This window comes from Gorilla gorilla, chromosome 12, assembly GCF_029281585.2.
Source record: "Gorilla gorilla gorilla isolate KB3781 chromosome 12, NHGRI_mGorGor1-v2.1_pri, whole genome shotgun sequence".
Classification (NCBI taxonomy): Eukaryota; Metazoa; Chordata; class Mammalia; order Primates; family Hominidae; genus Gorilla; species Gorilla gorilla.
The window spans coordinates 136707422-136726013 of NC_073236.2; the positions used below are offsets into that span (position 1 = coordinate 136707422).

Below are 18592 nucleotides of genomic sequence, written 5' to 3' on the forward strand. Positions count from 1 at the left end.
GGTACCATGTGGAAGCACCAAGGCTTGGGGCTTATACCCTCTGAAGCAATGGCCTGAGCTATACCTTGGCCCCTTTTAGCCACAGCTGGAGCAGGAGCAGCTGGGATGCAGGGCAGCATGTCCCAAGGCTGCACAGAGCAGGGGGGCCGTAGGCCTGGCCTGTGAAACCATTTTTTTTCTCTTAGGCCTCTGGGCCTGTGATGGGAGCAGCTTCCATGAAGGTCTCTGACATGCCCTGGAGAAATTTTCCCCATTGTGTTGGTGATTAACATTTGACTTCTTGTTACTTATGCAAATTTCTGCAGCAGGCTTGAATTTCTCCCCAGAAAATGGTTTTTTCTTTTCTATTACATAGTCAGGCTACAAATTTTCCAAACTTTTATGCTCTGCTTCCTCTTGAATGCATTTCCACTTAGAAATTTCTTCTGCCAGATTCCCTAAGTCATCTCTCTCGAGTTCAAAGTTCCACAGATCTCTCAGGTGGGGGCAAAATGCCACCAGTTTCTTTGCTAAAGCATAGCAAGTGACCATTACTCCAGTTCTCCATATCGGACCACCTCAGCCTCAACTTTATTGTCCATATCAGTGTAAGCATTTTGGTCAAAGACATTGAACAAGTCTGTAGGAAGTTCCAGACTTTCCTACATCTTCTTGTCTTGTGAGCCCTCCAAGTCTCCAGGTAGGAGTTCCAAACTTTGCCACATGTTCCTGTCTTCTTCTGAGCCCTCCAAACTGTTCCAACCACTGCCTGTTACCCAGTTCTAATGTCACTTCCACATTTTCGGGTGTCTTTACAGCAGTGCCTCACTCTCTGCAGTACCAATTTACTGTATTCGTCTGTTTTCATGCTGCTAATAAAGGCATAACTGAGACTGGATAATTTATAAAGAAAAAGAGGTTCAATGGACTTACAGTTCCACATGGCTGGGGAGGCCTCACAATCATGGGAAGGTGAAGGAGGAACAAAGGCATGTCTTACGTGGCAGCAGGCAAGAGAGCATGTGCAGGGGAACTGCCCTTTATAAAACCATCAGATCTTGTGGGACTTATTCACTGTCATGAGAACAGTATGGGAGAAACCTGTCCCCATGATACCATCACCTCCCACCAGGCCCCTCCTCCAACACTGGGAATTACAATTTGACGTGAGATTTGGGTGAGAACACCAAGCCAAACCTTATCAGTATTGGCCTTGGCAATGATCTTTTGGATAAGACACAAAAGCACAGGCAGCAAAAGCAAAAATAAACAAATGAGAGTGCATCAGATTTAAAAGTTTCTGCACAGCAAAAGAAACATCGGCAAAATGAAAAGGCAGCGTACAGAGTGGAAGAAACCATACATCCAATAAGGGATTAATATCCAAAATACATAAGGAACTCATACAACTCGATAGCAAGCAAACAAAATAACCCAGTTTAAAAATGAGCAAAGGACTTGAATAGACATTTTTCTAAAGAAGACATACAGATATCCAATAGGCATATGAAAACGTGCTCAACGTCACTAACCATCAGAAAAATGGAAATCAAAACCGCAATGAGACATCACCTCACACCTGTTAGGATGGCCAGTATGAAAAAGACAAAAGATAAGTGTTGGGGAGAATGTGGAGAAAAGGAAACACTTTTATATATTCAAGGTGGGAATGAACATAATGGAAAACAGTTTGGAGGTTCCTCAAAAATTAAAAATAGAGCTACAACCCAGCAGTCCCACTTCTGGGTATATATCCAAAGGAAATGAAATCATTAGCTCAAAGAGATCCCTGCACCTCCATGTCAAAGGCAGCTTTATTCACAGTAGCCAAGATGTAGAAAATACGCAATTGTCCATTTGACAGATGAAGGGATAAAGAAATTGTGGTAGATACATATAGAGTGGAATATTGTTCAGTCTTTACAAAGAAGGCAGTCCTGCCATTTGAAACAATATGGACGAACCTGGAGGACATTATGCTAAGTAAAATGAGACAGAGAAAGACAAATACTGCACGATCTCACCTGTGGAATCTGAAAAAATCAAACGTCTAGAAAGGAAGAGTACAATGGTGGTTACCAGAGGCTGGTGGGAGGGGTTGGAAAGTGGGAGGTGCTGGTCAAAGGTTAGGAACGTTCAGCTTATAAGATGAATACGTTCTGGACACCTCATGTACAGCACGAGAACTGTAGTTAATAATAGTGTATTGTGTACTTGAAATTGGCTAAGAGAGTGCATCTTAAGTGTTTGCATGACAAAAAAAGGGGGTTAACTATATGAGTTGATGGATATGTTATTAGTATAATTGTGGCAGTCATTTCACAATGTGTGTGCATATCAAAACATCATATTGCGGCCAGGCGTGGTGGCGCATGCCTCTAATTCAAGCACTTTGGGAAGCTGAGACAGAAGCATTGCTTGAGCCCAGGAGTTCGCGACTAGCCTAGGCAATGTAGGGAGATCTTGTCTTTACAAAAAATTTAAAAATTAACCAAGCAGGGTGGCATGTGCCTGTGGTCCCAGCTACTTGAGAGGCTGAGGTGGGAGGACTGCTTGGACCCAGGAGGTCAAGGCTGCAGTGAGCTGTGATTGCACCACTGCCCTCCAGCCTGGGTGACAAAGCAATACCCTGTCATACACACACACACACACACACATATCACAGTATACTACCTAAATATACACAAATTCCATTTGTCAAGGACACTTCAATAAATCTAGGGGGAAAAAAACCAACAGTATGATCTGAAGCAGTATTTTCCAAATTTGTTTTGATTGGACCTATAGATAGTTTTACATAATGACTTCCCCCACACATGTAAATAGATATGCACGTAACTGAAATAAACTGTTTACAAGGGAGTACTCACATTGAAAACCTGTGGCACACTGTGCTTCACTCCAGCCTCGTGCTGGCCCCGGCACCCTGATGTGGCTTCATGGCCGGTCACAGGCTGCAGCCCCCAGTGGAGGAGCTCCGGTGCTGGGATTCAGATATCTCATGAACTCTTAGGCAGCCCTTGGAGTAGGCAAGTTCCTCTTCAGATGTAACAGGGGTTCCGGCAGGTTGTGGCATTGCCGGTGGCATTGCCAGCAGGGACTCAGGTGAGCCCGATGTTCAGCTCGGTAGGTGCAGTGCCGTTACTGAGGGAGCTTGCATTTGAATTAGGGAGATGTGCATGCTGGGATGTTGAAGGACTGCATGTGGTGGGGAGGTCTTGTTGGAGCAGTTATCCCTGGGCAGCTCAGCCTCTGCTAGAGTGGCAGAAAACTTTCACACGGGGCTGCCTCTTCCTGGCTGCCTATGGGGCAGGCAGTGTGCCTTGATCATGGGGCCCTGCAGCAGAGCCTGGAGCCTCGTGATAGAGTGTCCAGCCAGGCACCTCTGGTCCTTTGAGGTGAAACCTGTTTGGCAATCAGGGCTGGTTGGACGGGCAGGCGTGTAGCACCCAATTCTGAATCTTTCTAGTTGAGCAACCTAAGGTGTAAAGTAAGGCAGATGTGACTATTACAGGTAAAGCCGGGTGCGTGGTAGGAGCTGCATAAGTGCCGGTTGCTGTTATGGCAGGTTTGAAGCTGACTTCCTGTTGGAAGTAGCACTTGAGCCTAAGACTGTGTCTGGATGGTGAGTCCTTAAAGTAAGACACTGTATGTTTTCTTGTTTTAATGATGGAAAACGGCAAATACAGGCCGAGATGGGACCAGGCAGAGACTACAGGGAGACAAATTTAGCCGGTAAGGCGGGAATCAGGCAGGCGGTGTCTCCAGACAACCTGGAATGAAATAAAGTCATGGCCAGATCTTAGGTTAGATTGAAGAAAAGGCAACACAACAGACATTAAAAAGTACAATTCAGTGAGCTTTGTTTTGCATTTAGAGTTTGAGAATGATAGAGAGGTGTAACTACTCTGAAGCGTTTGTTCCCAGGATGGTTCTCTTGGTTGGAAGAGGCGGGTGCCACAGAGGAGCACTTTCTGCTTGATACATGGGGAGTTTAGGGGTCGCATGGGACATGTGGTCGGAGCTGGGGAGTCCACCGGATGAATTGGTTCTGGCTTTGTCCACAGGCATGCCGCCATGCCGTTCCAGCCCTCGGAATGGGAGTGGGCAGGTTTGGGAGGAGGAGCATAGAGAGAGCAGAGGGCAGGTGTCCACCCTGGGGGCCACCTACAGGGCTGCACCTTGACCTGGCCCCAGCAGCCCCTTGCGAATTGATTCACAAGCAAAGCCTCTTTTTTAGTGAGGCGCTTTGGATACTGAGTAGCAAACCCTTTCCATGGGGTTCTAGGGTGAACCAGTCTTCACTGAGTTGTACTTGATAAACAGACTTTTTCTAAGTTTATTTTTTATGCATTTAAGAATGCGCAAAACATCCTCACATACTCAGAGGGGGCGGGATGAATTCTTCCCTCCTCCTTCGTCAGCACACAGTTTACTAAAGGCCTCTTAGGTGCCTGTCACAGCCTGAGCTGGCTGCTTGCATATTCCCATGAGTGGGAGGTGTGAGCTCGTTGCTCGTACAGAGTTGAGAGTCTGGCCAGGAACCCGGGTGCCGGTGGTGATCAATGTGTTGCATGTGTGGGGGGAGTGCAGGCTGCCACGGGAAAGGACCAGGGAAAGTCCCAGCGACCTTTGTGGATCAGTCAACTCCGTGGGAGGAAGTGGTGTTTCGACCAAGGCCTGAGAATGTGCAGGCCAAGTGATAGGAAGTAGGCCACATCTCTCTTCGTCGTCATCTGCAAACTACGCATTTTATTGTAAGCTATGTGCCCTTTCAGCTTCAGTTCTGGTCCTGTGAAGAATAATCCATATTGCCAGTCTCAGGCTTGGGCAGTTTGTAGGACCCTGAGGCTCCTGGGCTCAGATTCTTCTGAATTGTCTTTCTTGACCCTTTCCCTCTTTGCCTTGACATTTATCTCTTAACAAGAAAGACACACAAAACCATGATTGGTTAGGGAACCGCCCGTCACTACTCTCTGCAAACATGTAGCCACCACCCATGGCTGTGTTTCCAGAAAGCCACGAAGCTTCTGTTTGTGTAGTTGGTTTCCTAGACTCCTAGCAAGATGATATCTCGATCTGGTCTCTCTGAAAGCGAATCCATGATGTCATCATGCACCCATCTACCCAGGTGACAGGTTTTCAGTCTGTCTGGCAGTCACTCTTCAGGGCCCTCCACGCCCAGCCCTCCCTCCCACAGACTCAGTCGGTACCGAGGCTCAAGTGCCATGTGACCTTCCTTCATTTCCCTGTGCTCTTCGCAGACTTCATCACAGCCTTACAATGTTCTCTGTGATCTTCAGAACCCAAGAAGCATTTCTTGAAAGCTTTACCTGTGAGAACTCGAAGCCAGGTTATTTTCTAAAGCAAATCAATATTACCTCCTGTAGTCTTTAAGCCTTTTTTTGCTTCTTTTTGAATTATATTTTTTCTTCATAGATCTAAAAAGTTACTTATACAGCCACTTGAAACTCATTTTATTGCTTCCTCTGATAATATGACTGAGAAATATGAGCTTTTTCATAGAGAAGTATATCCCTTGGCCCACGCCAAGGCAGATACAAAATCAGTCGCATGCAGAGAAAATGAGTGGAATAGCACACCACGATTTCCTGCAGGAAATACCGTCCTCTCCCCCACTTATTTTATTCCACACCTGGAGCAAAACTAGGCTAAGATGACCCATTTTCTTCTAGCCAGGGGAAGAAGGTGTTGCAGTGATATGTCTGCAGGGAGAGTGTCTTTTAGAGCACATGCTCCTCTTAAGTGCAGGATGCTGTGCTGCTGGATGTGCATGTAGAGGCAAATGTTTGATTCGGCTTTGAATCTCTACCACTTTGGAATTGGTACCCATTCAAATGCATACATAAGTGTCTTGTGAAACAAAAAAAAAAAAACCGCGAGGGGATTTGGGAAACAAGTTTTCAGGAGCATTGATTATGACCATCAGCTCATTAGGACGTGAAATGGATGCTTCAAAATGTGTCCCAGAGCTGTCCGTGGCCATCGTGTGCATGTGCACCTGACTCTATAAATGCACTAGAGTTTACCTCGGCCATTGTGTGCGTGTGTTCCAGACTCACTGTGAATGTTCTGGAGTGTACCTCGGCCATTGTGTGCTTGTGTCTTCAACTGACTGTGAATGCTCTAGAGTGTACCTCGGCCATTGTGTGCGTGTGTTCCAGACTCACCGTGAATGTTCTAGAGTGTACCTCGGCCATTGTGTGCTTGTGTCCTCAACTGACTGTGAATGCTCTAGAGTGTACCTCGGCCATTGTGTGCGTGTGTTCTGGACTCACCGTGAATGTTCTAGAGTTTACCTCAGCCATTGTGTGCGTGTGTTCCAGACTCACTGTGAATGTTCTAGAGCGTACCTCGGCCATTGTGTGCGTGTTATCCGGACTCACTGTGAATGCTCTAGAGTGTATCTTGGCCATTGTGTGCTTGTGTCCTCAACTGACTGTGAATGTTCTACAGTGTACCTCGGCCATTGTGTGCATGTGTTCCCGACTCACTGTGAATGCTCTAGAGTGTACCTCGGCCATTGTGTGCATGTGTTCCAGACTCACTGTGAATGTTCTAGAGTGTACCTCGGCCATTGTGTGCTTGTGTCCTCAACTGACTGTGAATGCTCTAGAGTGTACCTCGGCCATTGTGTGCGTGTGTTCTGGACTCACCATGAATGTTCTAGAGTTTACCTCAGCCATTGTGTGCGTGTGTTCCAGACTCACCGTGAATGTTCAAGAGTGTACCTCGGCCATTGTGTGCTTGTGCCCTCAACTGACTGTGAATGCTCTAGAGTGTACCTCGGCCATTGTGTGTGTGTGTTCCCGACTCACTGTGAATGTTCTAGAGTGTATCTCGGCCATTGTGTGCGTGTGTTCCCGAATCACTGTGAATGCTCTAGAGTGTATCTTGGCCATTGTGTGCGCGTGTTCCAGACTCACTGTGAATGTTCTAGAGCGTACCTCGGCCATTGTGTGCATGTTTTCCGGACTCACTGTGAATGCTCTAGAGTGTATCTTGGCCATTGTGTGCTTGTGTCCTCAACTGACTGTGAATGTTCTAGCCTGTACCTCGGCCATTGTGTGCGTGCGTTCCCGACTCACTGTGAATGCTCTAGAGTGTACCTTGGCCATTGTGTGCGTGTGTTCCCGACTCACTGTGAATGCTCTAGAGTGTACCTCGGCCATTGTGTGCATGTGTTCCTGACTCACTGTGAGTGTTCTAGAGTGTACCATGGTCATCGTGTGCATGTGCACCTGACTCTAAATGCTCTAAAATGTACCATGGCCATTGTGTGCATGTGTCCTTAACTGACTGTGAATGCTCTAGAATGTACCTTGGCCATTGTGTGCGTGTGTTATGGACTCACTGTGAATGTTCTAGCTTGTACCTCAGCCATTGTATGCGTGTGTTCCCGACTCACTGTGAATGTTCTAGAGTGTACCTCGGCCATTGTGTGCATGTGTTCCTGACTCACTGTGAGTGCTCTAGAGTGTACCTTGGCCATTGTGTGCGTGTGTTCCCGACTCACTGTGAATGCTCTAGAGTGTACCTCGGCCATTGTGTGCATGTGTTCCTGACTCACTGTGAATGCTCTAGAGTGTACCTTGGCCATTGTGTGCGTGCGTTCCCGACTCACTGTGAATGCTCTAGAGTGTACCTTGGCCATTGTGTGCGTGTGTTCCCGACTCACTGTGAATGCTCTAGAGTGTACCTCGGCCATTGTGTGCATGTGTTCCTGACTCACTGTGAGTGTTCTAGAGTGTACCATGGTCATCGTGTGCATGTGCACCTGACTCTAAATGCTCTAAAATGTACCATGGCCATTGTGTGCATGTGTCCTTAACTGACTGTGAATGCTCTAGAATGTACCTTGGCCATTGTGTGCGTGTGTTATGGACTCACTGTGAATGCTCTAGAGTGTACCTCGGCCATTGTGTGCGTGTGTTCCTGACTCACTGTGAGTGTTCTAGAGTGTACCATGGTCATCGTGTGCATGTGCACCTGACTCTAAATGCTCTAAAATGTACCATGGCCATTGTGTGCATGTGTCCTTAACTGACTGTGAATGCTCTAGAATGTACCTCGGCCATCATGCACACGTGCACCTGACTCACTTATTTTAGCCATTGTGAGTGTATGTACCTGACTCTATAAATGCTCTAGAATGTACTACAGCCATTGTGTGCATGTGCACTTGACTCTATAAATGCTCTAAAATGTACCATGGCCATTGTGTGCGTGTGTCCCCGACTCACTGTGAATGCTCTAGTGTATACCTCGGCCATTGTGTGCATGTGTTCCTGACTGTGTAAATGCTCTAGACTGTTCTATGACCATTGTGTGTGTGCATACCTGCCTCATTGTAAATGCTCTATGGCAGTGGTCCCCAATATTTTCAGCAACAGGGACCAGTTTCGTGGAAGACAATTTTTCCATGGACCAGGGTGGATAGTTTTGGGATGAAACTTCCACCTCAGATCATCAGGCATTAGATTCTCATAAGGAGTGTGCAGCCTAGATCCCTCTCATGCACAGTTCACAACAGGGTTCCTGCTCCTATGAGAATCTAATGCCTCCTGATTTGACAGGAGACAGAGCTCAGGCTGTAATGTCACTTGCCCACTCCTTAACTCCTGCTGTGCGGCCTAGTTCCTAACAGGATATGGATTGGTACCAGTCCACAGTCTGGGGGTTGGGAACTCCTGCCCTAAGAATGTACTGGGGCCATCATGTGCATGGACTCACTGTGAATGCTCTAGAGTGTACCAGAGCCATGCTGGGTGTGCACCTGACTCACTGTGAATGCTCTAGAGCGTACCAGGGCTGTGTTGGGTGTGCACCTGACTCACTGTGAAAGCTCTAGAGTGTATCAGGGCCGTATTGGGTGTGCACCTGACTCACTGTGAAAGCTCTAGAGCATATCGGGGCCATGTTGGGTGTGCACCCGACTCACTGTGAAAGCTCTAGAGCATATCAGGGCTGTGCTGAGTGTGCACCTGACTCACTGTGAAAGCTCTAGAGCGTATCAGGGCTGTGTTGGGTGTGCACCTGAGTCACTGTGAATGCTCTAGAGTATACCAGGGTCGTGTTGAGTGTGCACCTGACTCACTGTGAATGCTCTAGAGTATACCAGGGCCATGCTGGGTGTGCACCTGACTCACTGTGAAAGCTCTAGAGCGTATCAGGGCCGTGTTGGGTGTGCACCTGACTCACTCACTGTGAAAGCTCTAGAGCGTATCAGGGCCATGTTGGGTGTGCACCTGACTCACTCACTGTGAAAGCTCTAGAGCGTATCAGAGCCATGTTGGGTGTCCACCTGACTCACTGTGAATGCTCTAGAGTGTATCAGGGCCATGCTGGGTGTGCACCTGACTCACTGTGAAAGCTCTAGAGCGTATCAGGGCCGTGTTGGGTGTGCACCTGACTCACTCACTGTGAAAGCTCTAGAGCGTATCAGGGCCATGTTGGGTGTGCACCTGACTCACTCACTGTGAAAGCTCTAGAGCGTATCAGAGCCATGTTGGGTGTCCACCTGACTCACTGTGAATGCTCTAGAGTGTATCAGGGCCATGTTGGGTGTGCACCTGAGTCACTGTGAATGCTCTAGAGCATACCAGGGTCGTGTTGGGTGTGCACCTGACTCACTGTGAAAGCTCTAGAGTGTATCAGGGCTGTGTTGGGTGTGCATCTGAGTCACTGTGAATGCTCTAGAGCATACCAGGGTCGTGTTGGGTGTGCACCTGACGCACTGTGAATGCTCTAGACTATACCAGGGCCATGTTGGGTGTGCACCTGACTCACTGTGAAAGCTCTGGAGTGTATTGGGGCCATGCTGGGTGTGCACCTGACTCACTGTGAATGCTCTAGAGTGTACCAGGGCTGTGTTGGGTGTGCACCTGGCTCAGTGTGAACACTCTAGAGTGTACCAGGGCCATGCTGGGTGTGCCCCCGACTCGTGTATTTAGCATAGCTTATGAGGGGTTGGGGAATGAAACCTCCTTTACTGCCTGGGAGTGGCAATGGGGGTTTCTCAGCTAAGGTGACACACTCTGTGGGGTGTATCAGGGTAGCCAGTGGGGCCTCTGAAGATTCTCAGGTGGGGCCCAGGAAGTGGTATATCAGACTGGTACCATGCGGGGTCTTGCTGGTTGCAGCCTTTTTGTGATGCGTGGTTTCTGAATATCTGCCATCAGATTTGACCCGTGGTACTGGTGTCTGCCTCTCTCTGTGGAGCCCGTTGCTTCACAGAGGGCGGCTTCTCCACTAATCTGCAGTGGGATATGACGAACACCTCTTTCTACAGTGCTTTTACATGAGTTTAACTCAATTTTTTAAAAAATTTGGATTAAAATCTTAGCTATGTGAAATATTTAGGGTTATTCTTTTTAATGTTTTTATTTGTTAATTGACAGATTGCAGTTGTATGGGGTTACTTTCTTGAGTTTTATGAAGCACCTATGTTTATTGAAGTTAAACATCAAACTTAAAACATTTAGATGAAAACCTTTCAAAACGTATTTTGATGTTTACTACTTTTTAGCTAGAGCTTACTGCGGGTAAACCCCAGTGATTCTTGGCAGTGACTAAGAACAGCTCCTTACACAAACTGTAATACAGTGTTGCTCTTATGGCTTTGTGAGTACATGCTAGTGTTTCAAATTCCATCCAAAACGAACTGCCCTAGGTTATGGGGTCTTATTAATTCCTGTATTTTTGCTTCCTTCCCCCCAATCTATTTTGCTCTGAATTAATCATCTTGTATAGCTTGCTGAATCACCTACATTTCTGTTTAGAGCCACCCCTTTTCTCTCCTCATCCACAATTATGTTCTCTTATGGATTTAGAAAACAGATGGTGACACAGGTTGGGACTGTGGGCAGTTGAAAGGGCACACTTGTCTTCCGAGGAAGGGCTTGAGGATGCTGCTCTTTGAAACACAGTGTTCGAAGCTTCAAAGTTGTTCAGAGGCCTTTAAAACATTTCCTCATTCTAGAGTTGTTGACTATTTTCCAAATCCAGATGTACTAATGGTTATAACTAAATTTATTTTAAAATAGTGTTATTTGTTAATATGACATCTTCACTCTGATCTGGAATTCTTCACTCTGACTTAGAATTCAACAACAGGTATTAAGTGTGTGCCCCAAAGGTTGCCAGTCATTGTGGGGAACATAGAAGAGTTTTAATAGATGGGGTGTATGATTCAGAAACCTTTAATCTGTTTAGAGACACTGTAGTCAAATATTTATGGCACCAAAGGAGGTAGCCAAGATTAGTGTTTGTGCATTATTAAAATTGGTCTGTGGGAAAGTGTGGATAACTTACAGGCTCTTAGCTTTGATTCATAATTAGGTAGTCTTTGACATCAGATTGGCTAGTTCTCATCCTGTGATGTGTGAGTTAGTTGCGAAGGGAATCTCTGCCTTTCTGGAGCTTCTACTAAAACCCCAAGTGTCTTGGTGCTGACGTAGACTGCGTCTTGCTGGTACCATGCTGAGAAGTCACTGTCACTGCATTGTTGGCATAGCCCACACGGATACTCCTTGCTCCAGCCTTTTGCTTGTTTTTTGGTGGGAAGCACACGTGAGTTATAAGTGAGATCTGCTGGGGAGCTTATGAATCCATGGAAATTTACTGCCCGTCATATAGAAAATGTCCCGCATGGGGTAAGTGCATTACTCCACCAGCATGAGATCTGTGGGCTGCCCGTTGCATCCTTCTCTCCCCGCATTGCATTTGTTCCTTGGAATTTACTGTCAAGCTGTCCGAACTCTACCTATGTTTATCTGCAGTAACTGGGCTACGGAGAGAAGTGTGATCATTTTGCTCCAAACAAGTATCTTCACCATTAGAGTCAGCCATTGTCTTAACTGGACAGGAGCAGTGGGTTTTGGAGCAGGTTTTTCAGCATCCTAGCTTTAGAGTTTTGGTCTTGTTTACTACATATTATGTGCTTATTATGAATAGATAAGATACAATAAACTCTTGGTCTAATATAGGCGTGATGTGCCTTTGATCACAGTACTATGAGCTTTCTGTGTGTTCCTTAAACTATAAATGAGAAAGAGATTGTGGTTTTGAATGATGTTAATGTTGTGATTACAAGTAATAATAGCTCCATGGACAGTCTTGAGATGATGGTGTAAGGGGGGTATGCTTGAGGGTGCCCCCAATCAATCCATATTGTGTTCTGTTTAAAAAGAAATAGTGTAGTACCTTATTGATGTCTTTAATTACTCACACGTTAAAGCACATGGAATGAAATTCCCTTCTTTATAAATAAGCATTTAAGAATTTCACCAGAGAAAACAGACATCCATATTTGCGACCACATTGAAAAATTCTTGGTCTCTTTATGGCTTTATCGCAGAGGTGAGAGGATTTTGGTCTTTGTTGAATAACTGAATAGCATTGTATCATTTAGGATGGCTTTGGCTGCAGATGATGGGAAACGGTGGCTCCAATTGGCTCAAACATTAGGAAATGGCTTCACATCACCCCTGAGCCTGGTGTGGCCGGTGGCAGCTCCTCTACCCTGCTCTAAGCTCTGTCCTCCCATCTCGTCCAGTACTTTGCCATTATCCTTGAGTGCCTAAGGAGATTGCTACAAAGGATGTGGGCATCCTGTGCAAATCATCTTCTCCTCTCTGCCTCCATAAGACTCTCCACCCTCCAGCCCCCACAGGCCTCCCTCACGTCTTGTTGGCCACTGCTGGTCAGTGTCCATTCCTTAGTTACTGATGAAGCCCACGTTGGTGAGTGTCTTAGCTTGGGCTGCCATAAAAAGCGCCACACGCTGGGCGGCGTCAACATGAAAATGTGTTCCTGGGGTGGGAAGTCCAGGATCAAGGTGTTGGCTGATTCATTTCCTGGTGAGGGCTCTCTTACTGATGTGTAGACAGCTGCCTTCTCACTGTGTCCTCACGTGATGGAGAGAGACAGAGGAAGCCTGCCCTCCAGGTCTCTTCTTATAAAGGCATGAATCCCATTGCGAGGTCCCCACCCTCATGACCTTCTCTAACCCTAATCACCCCCCAAAGGCTCCATTTCAAGTACAGACAGTCCCTGACTTATGGCCTCTCAACTTTACAATGGCATAGAAGCACTATGCATTCGTAGAAATTGCATTTCGAGTCCCATACAACCATTCTACCTTTCACTTTCAGTGTGATATCCAATACGTTACATGAGATATTCAGCACTTTCTTATAAAGTACGTCTTGTGTTAGATGATTTTCCCAGCTGTAGGCTGATGTGAGTGTTGTCAGCCTGTTTAAGGTAGGTTAGGCTGGCTCTGACAATGAGTGGGTTAGGTGCACCCACTGCATTTTCAGCTCACGGTATTTTAAACTTACGACGGATGTGAGGACATAGCCCCCGTGTACATTGACGAACCTCTGCAGCATCACACCATGTGGGGGGCTAGGACTTCCACACATGAATCTGGGGAGGGGGGCACAATTCAGTCCATAACAGCGAGACAACAGTGTTGTCAGGCATTGCCGGATGACAGTGTAAAAAATACTCTAGTGACTACAGGCCGGAAAAGATTTCCTGCGTCATGAAGAACGTGTATCACAGCTCTTAGCTACCAGCCTGGTTATCTCAAATGTTTATGTTAACATTTGGTACTTCTCTTTCTCTTAGTGTCGTGTGGGAGCCAATGGGAGATGGGAAGAAAATCATTTCCTTGGCTGATAACCATATCCTGCTGTGGGATTTACAGGAAAGCTCAAGCCAGGCTGTGGTAAGTAAAAGGAACAACACAGCGTTTGTTTCTGTATTTTTAAACCAAACACCGCATGTTCTCGCTCATAGGTGGGAATTGAACAATGAGATCACTTGGACACAGGGTGGGGAACATCATGCACCGGGGCCTGTCGTGGGGTTGGGGGAGCGGGAGGGATAGCATTAGGAGACATACCTAATGTAAATTACTAGTTAATGGGTGCAGCACACCAACACGGCACGTGTATACATATGTAACAAATCTGCACGTTGTGCACATGTACCCTAGAACTTAAAGTGTAATGAAAAAAATAAAAAAATTAATAAATGGGACCTTTGGGCTAAATTCAGAATGTAATTCTTGATTCACAACAGTTTAGAATTTTGACCTTAGTTAATGAACAGACTGAATCATCAATCAAAGAACTGACTGATGGGGTCTTTCAGGTGAAAGCCGTTCAGATGTCACTCAGGGCCTGTGAGATATGACACGGAACCCAGTGGTTTGCAAAACATCTGCGTTTTGCTGCACTTTGAGCAAAGGAGGGAGTGGGATGCCCAGGAGTATTTTCTACCGTTTCAAGCGTGCTGTCCTTTTGATAAATGGATTCTTAAAGTATATTTGGGTAAAATCATAGTTTTAAGTAGGAGCAATTATAACATTTTAATTTCATAGTGGTGCCTAGCTCTTGTAATATATTTGCATGAGTTATGAAAATAACTTTTAGCGCTTTCTTTGGGTTGAGTTTTGCTTTTAAATATGCATCGTTTGAATACTTTGTCTCTCACAGAGTAAATATTAATATATATTTTTCATATTTGATTTCTTAAAATTTTCTCCTTTAAAATGTGGTTTTTACATGCATTCATAATTTCATTGCATTTGTTTATGTTAAAGTAACCACTTTAGAAAAGAGAAAATGGAAGAACTTTGAACTGATAGCACTTACAATGTCATTTATACCTTGGCGGCTTCGTTGCCTGCACACAGTCAAAGCGATCGCGCAAGCATCCATTGGATAGATTTCTCCAGTGATGGCCTCATCTTATATTTATTTGTTCCTACCATGTTTTTTTAGCTCTTCTCCCTCATGGTGCCTTAGAATATTAATAAGTCCTTTCCTCAGCCCTCTAGGCTGACGAGGTGGTATGAATAATGATGCATCATTATTAATAAGTGGCGCAGAAGTAAGACTTAAAAATATTAAGTTTCCTGTTAAAGCTTTAAACCTCTGAATGGACAAAAGGGAGTCTCACAGCCTTCACCACGGAATTAAGTGTTGGGCGTTCACCCAGAGCATCAATGGTGTTTAAGGAAGAGAATTATTATTTTCATGAAAAACTTTAAATATAAGGCATATCTTCATATCTTGGAGTAGAGTGCAAATTTCGCACAAATCTTTTAAGATAAAACAGGAAACGAATGACATTTCATGCCTGAGATTGACCCCTGTGGACCACACCTGCAGGCTGGGGATATATGTTCATAATCTCCCACCTTCCGGGAGATTTGGCAGAGTCTGGTCATGGTGGAAGGCGATGCCTTCCTTGTCCCTTCCCTCCCTGTGTTTTCGCGGGGCATTCCTACATAACTATAAACCTCCAGGAAGAAGGAGGGAAATACTTTCCTATTAAAATGCCAGGCTCACGGTAGGCTTTGGGCGAGACACTTGGGCAGAGGGCTCCATTCCTGGTATAGACACTTGGGCAGAGGGCCCGGCTCCTGGTGTGGGAAGAGCTGGGTGGAGCCTTCTGCACACCTACTGTGCTCGCTGTCTCAGGGAGGATGCCGGGGAGAAAGGAGACCCCACACGCTAGGATGCGGCAGGTGGAGACCTATTCTGTAATCAAACTGTGAACACATCTTCAGAGCCTCGGTCATCTCAAATGGATTTCATGGTAGGGTGATTAATCTGTAACTTATTTTCTGCAGAGATCAATTTAGTTTTCTCTCCCCCTTTTTTATCCACTGTCAGCAGTTCTGTCAATATTACTTTGTGACCCTCCACTGTGGTATTTAATACAGAAACCTTCCTATCGATTTGAGCCATCTTCACACCCAGCTTCTCAATGTCTTTTTATTGTTTGAGGATATTGCCTTCTGTGGTGAATCTAATCTCATGCTCACTGCATCATTACCTTTTGCAATTAAATTGGAAATTCCGTGCCATTTATAATCATTAGCAGAACTCAGGGGAGGCCTGGAGTGGAAGGTTCCGTGGGGGCCACAGACCCCGATGAGGGTAGAGGGATGGCCGTCCTGTGTCTGTGTGTGCTCATTCATCTTCGCCTTTCCCAGCTTTCACTCGCCACGAAATAAATAGCTTCTGTCAAGGAGCCGACAGTGGTGGAGCGAGAAGGAAGCTTGCGTGAGGATTCACTCCACCTCTGCCTTCTGTTCACGTGGGAGAGCAGGAGCTCCTTGAAGATGGCCATCTAGAGAGAGCCATCTGCTTGGCGTGACACACACAGTACCTCTTTGAAGGAAGGGAGTGTGCCTCAGGAACACAGTGTTTCTATTGGAAAGTTTCTAATCAGAGGTTTAAAATGTACCACAGGAGGATCAGATAAACAAACATAAGCTGGGGGGCACTCCTAGCGACAGCAGCATGGTCCTTGCAGCCAACGCCATGTCCAGCGTGCCTGTAATGCAAATAGCGTTTGTGTTTTGGGGACCAAGAGAGCAGTGGGCAGAAGCCGAGCTTAATCTCAGAGCTCGTGGGGAGGGGCTGGGAACTTTGTGGGCGGTCGGTGGGTTCTATGGCTCCTTGCCAGCGCACCTTGGAAAGCCTGTTCTGTTTTCATCTTTCTTGTTCTCCAAACTGGAAGAGACATGGTACAGAGGAAAGAAAGAGGCTTGTTTCGTTAGTGTTAAAGTGGAGAACTTCATGCGTGGAACCCGACTGCTGGTTCCAGCAGCGACCCTCCTGTTCACTGCGGCGTGCCCATAGGTGGATTCATTTGCCCTTTTATTTCTGATATTTTATTAAAATTTTATTTACTTATTTTTAAACTTTCGTTTTAGGTTCAGGGGTGCATGTGCAGGTTTGCGATGTAGGTAAATTGCATGTCACAGGGGTTTGGTGTACAGATGATTTCATGAGCCAGGTAATAAGCACAGTACCAATGGGGAGTTTACAGTCCTGTCTCCTCCCATCCTCCACCCAAACTATGCATGTTCTCACTTAGTAGTGGGAGCTAGGCCAGGGGCGGTGGCTCACGCCTGTAATCCCAGCACTTTGGGAGGAGTTCGAGGCCAGCCTGGCCAACGTGGTGAAACCCCGTCTCTACTAAAAATAAAAATAAAAATAAATTAGCCAGGCGTGGTGGCACGTGCCTGTAATCTCAGCTACTCAGGAGGCTAGGGCAGGGAGACTTGCTTGAACCTGGGAGGTGGAGGTTGCAGTGAGCCAAGATCACGCCACTGCACTCCAGCCTGGCGACAGAGCGAGACTCCGTCTCAAAAAAGAAAAAAAAAGAAGTGGGAGGTAAACAGTGAGAAGACCTGGACATGGAGAATGGGACAGCAGCACCGGGACCTCCTCGACTCGCCTGCGGATGTTGCTTTCTTGTCTAGAAACCAAGCGTGCTCATCCCTGCATGTGGCTGTGATTGTCGTGGGGGTGTTCAGGGACAGCTCCTTGTCCCAATGTCTGTCCCTTGTCCTCTGTGGCAACACAGACCGGGACAGGCCTCACTCCCCAGCCTCTCTGCAGCCTGGTGTGGCCGTGGGACTGAGTTCTGGAAAAACAGATGTGGGTGGGACAGATGCGTTCACCCTGAATGAGGAGTTGTTCCCTTCGCATTTTAAGTCTCTGCTCCTGAAACGTGGAGGTGGCTGGCAATGCTCTTTCCTATTCTGTCACTTTTCTTTTCCTCTTTTTAGTAGGGTCTTTTTCAGAGCAAAAGTTTATCTCTTTTTTTTTTTTTCTTTTAGAACAGTTTTAAGTTCACGGCAAAATTGAGTGGATGATACAGAGATTTCCCACAGCCTCCCCCACTCTCAGCATATCCCCTGCTGGCGTGGGACCTTTGTTATCACTGATTAACCCACACGGGCACATCACCGTCACCCAGAGCCCCTCGTTGACATTAGGGCTCCCTCTTGGTGCTGGATGTTCTGTGGGTTTGGACAAATGTGTCCTGACACCTGTCCTCTACCGTGGTGTCACACACAATTGTTTCACGGCCCTAAAAATCCTCTGTGCCCCAACGATGATTCTTTCTCATGCTCTCTCTCCAAGCGCCTGGCAAGCCTGATCTTTTCACCATTGCCATTGTTTTGCTTTTTCCAGGATGTCACAGAGTTGGATCCATACAGTATGGATGGTTTTTAGATTGGTTTCTGTCCCTTAGTGATAAGCAGTCAAGGTTTCTCCAGGTCTTTTCATGGCTTGAAAGCACATTTCTTTTTATCACTGAGTAATGTTCCATTGTCTGGAAGGTTCTCCATGTCGATGAAGTTCAGTTTGTTGGTCTTTCCTTTTATGCATTGTCCCTTGTCCCAGGGCTGAGAGCTGAGATGACTTGGATGCTGAAGATTGTCTCCTGCTTTCTCCTCAGGGGGCTGATCGCTGTGCGTTTGACAGTGACGTCAGGGTCCACTTTGGTTAAGATGCACAAGGTGCCTGGGCCTCCTTCCACGCATCCTCACCATGCGGGGGACACGGAGTCCGGGCTTCCCTGTTGTAGGGGGCAGCGAGGACATGGTTTTTTCTGGGCTGCTTGTCTGGAGTACGTGGTTTCTGTCTAGAGGTTTTGTGTCCTACTTGGCTGCCCCTTTTTGAAAATGTGGCTTTCAGTGGGCTCTTCTGGGGCCTTATTTGGTGGTGTTTCCTGGCTTCCAGCTTCTTCAGCTCCAGGTCTGGGGTGAATG

The 18592-nt window shown here is 46.5% G+C and overlaps 1 protein-coding gene across 5 annotated transcripts in view; it reads left to right on the plus strand.

Annotated features, from left to right (window-relative positions):
• The window catches only part of EIPR1 (EARP complex and GARP complex interacting protein 1), a 186933-nt gene that overhangs the window by 147626 nt on the left and 20715 nt on the right, over positions 1–18592 (plus strand). For all 5 annotated transcript variants that reach the window (XM_004028772.4, XM_063696081.1, XM_055378706.2 and 2 more), the window contains one exon: positions 13636–13735. In XM_004028772.4, the coding sequence (XP_004028821.1) occupies positions 13636–13735 (100 nt within the window). The remainder of the gene's footprint in view (positions 1–13635; positions 13736–18592) is intronic.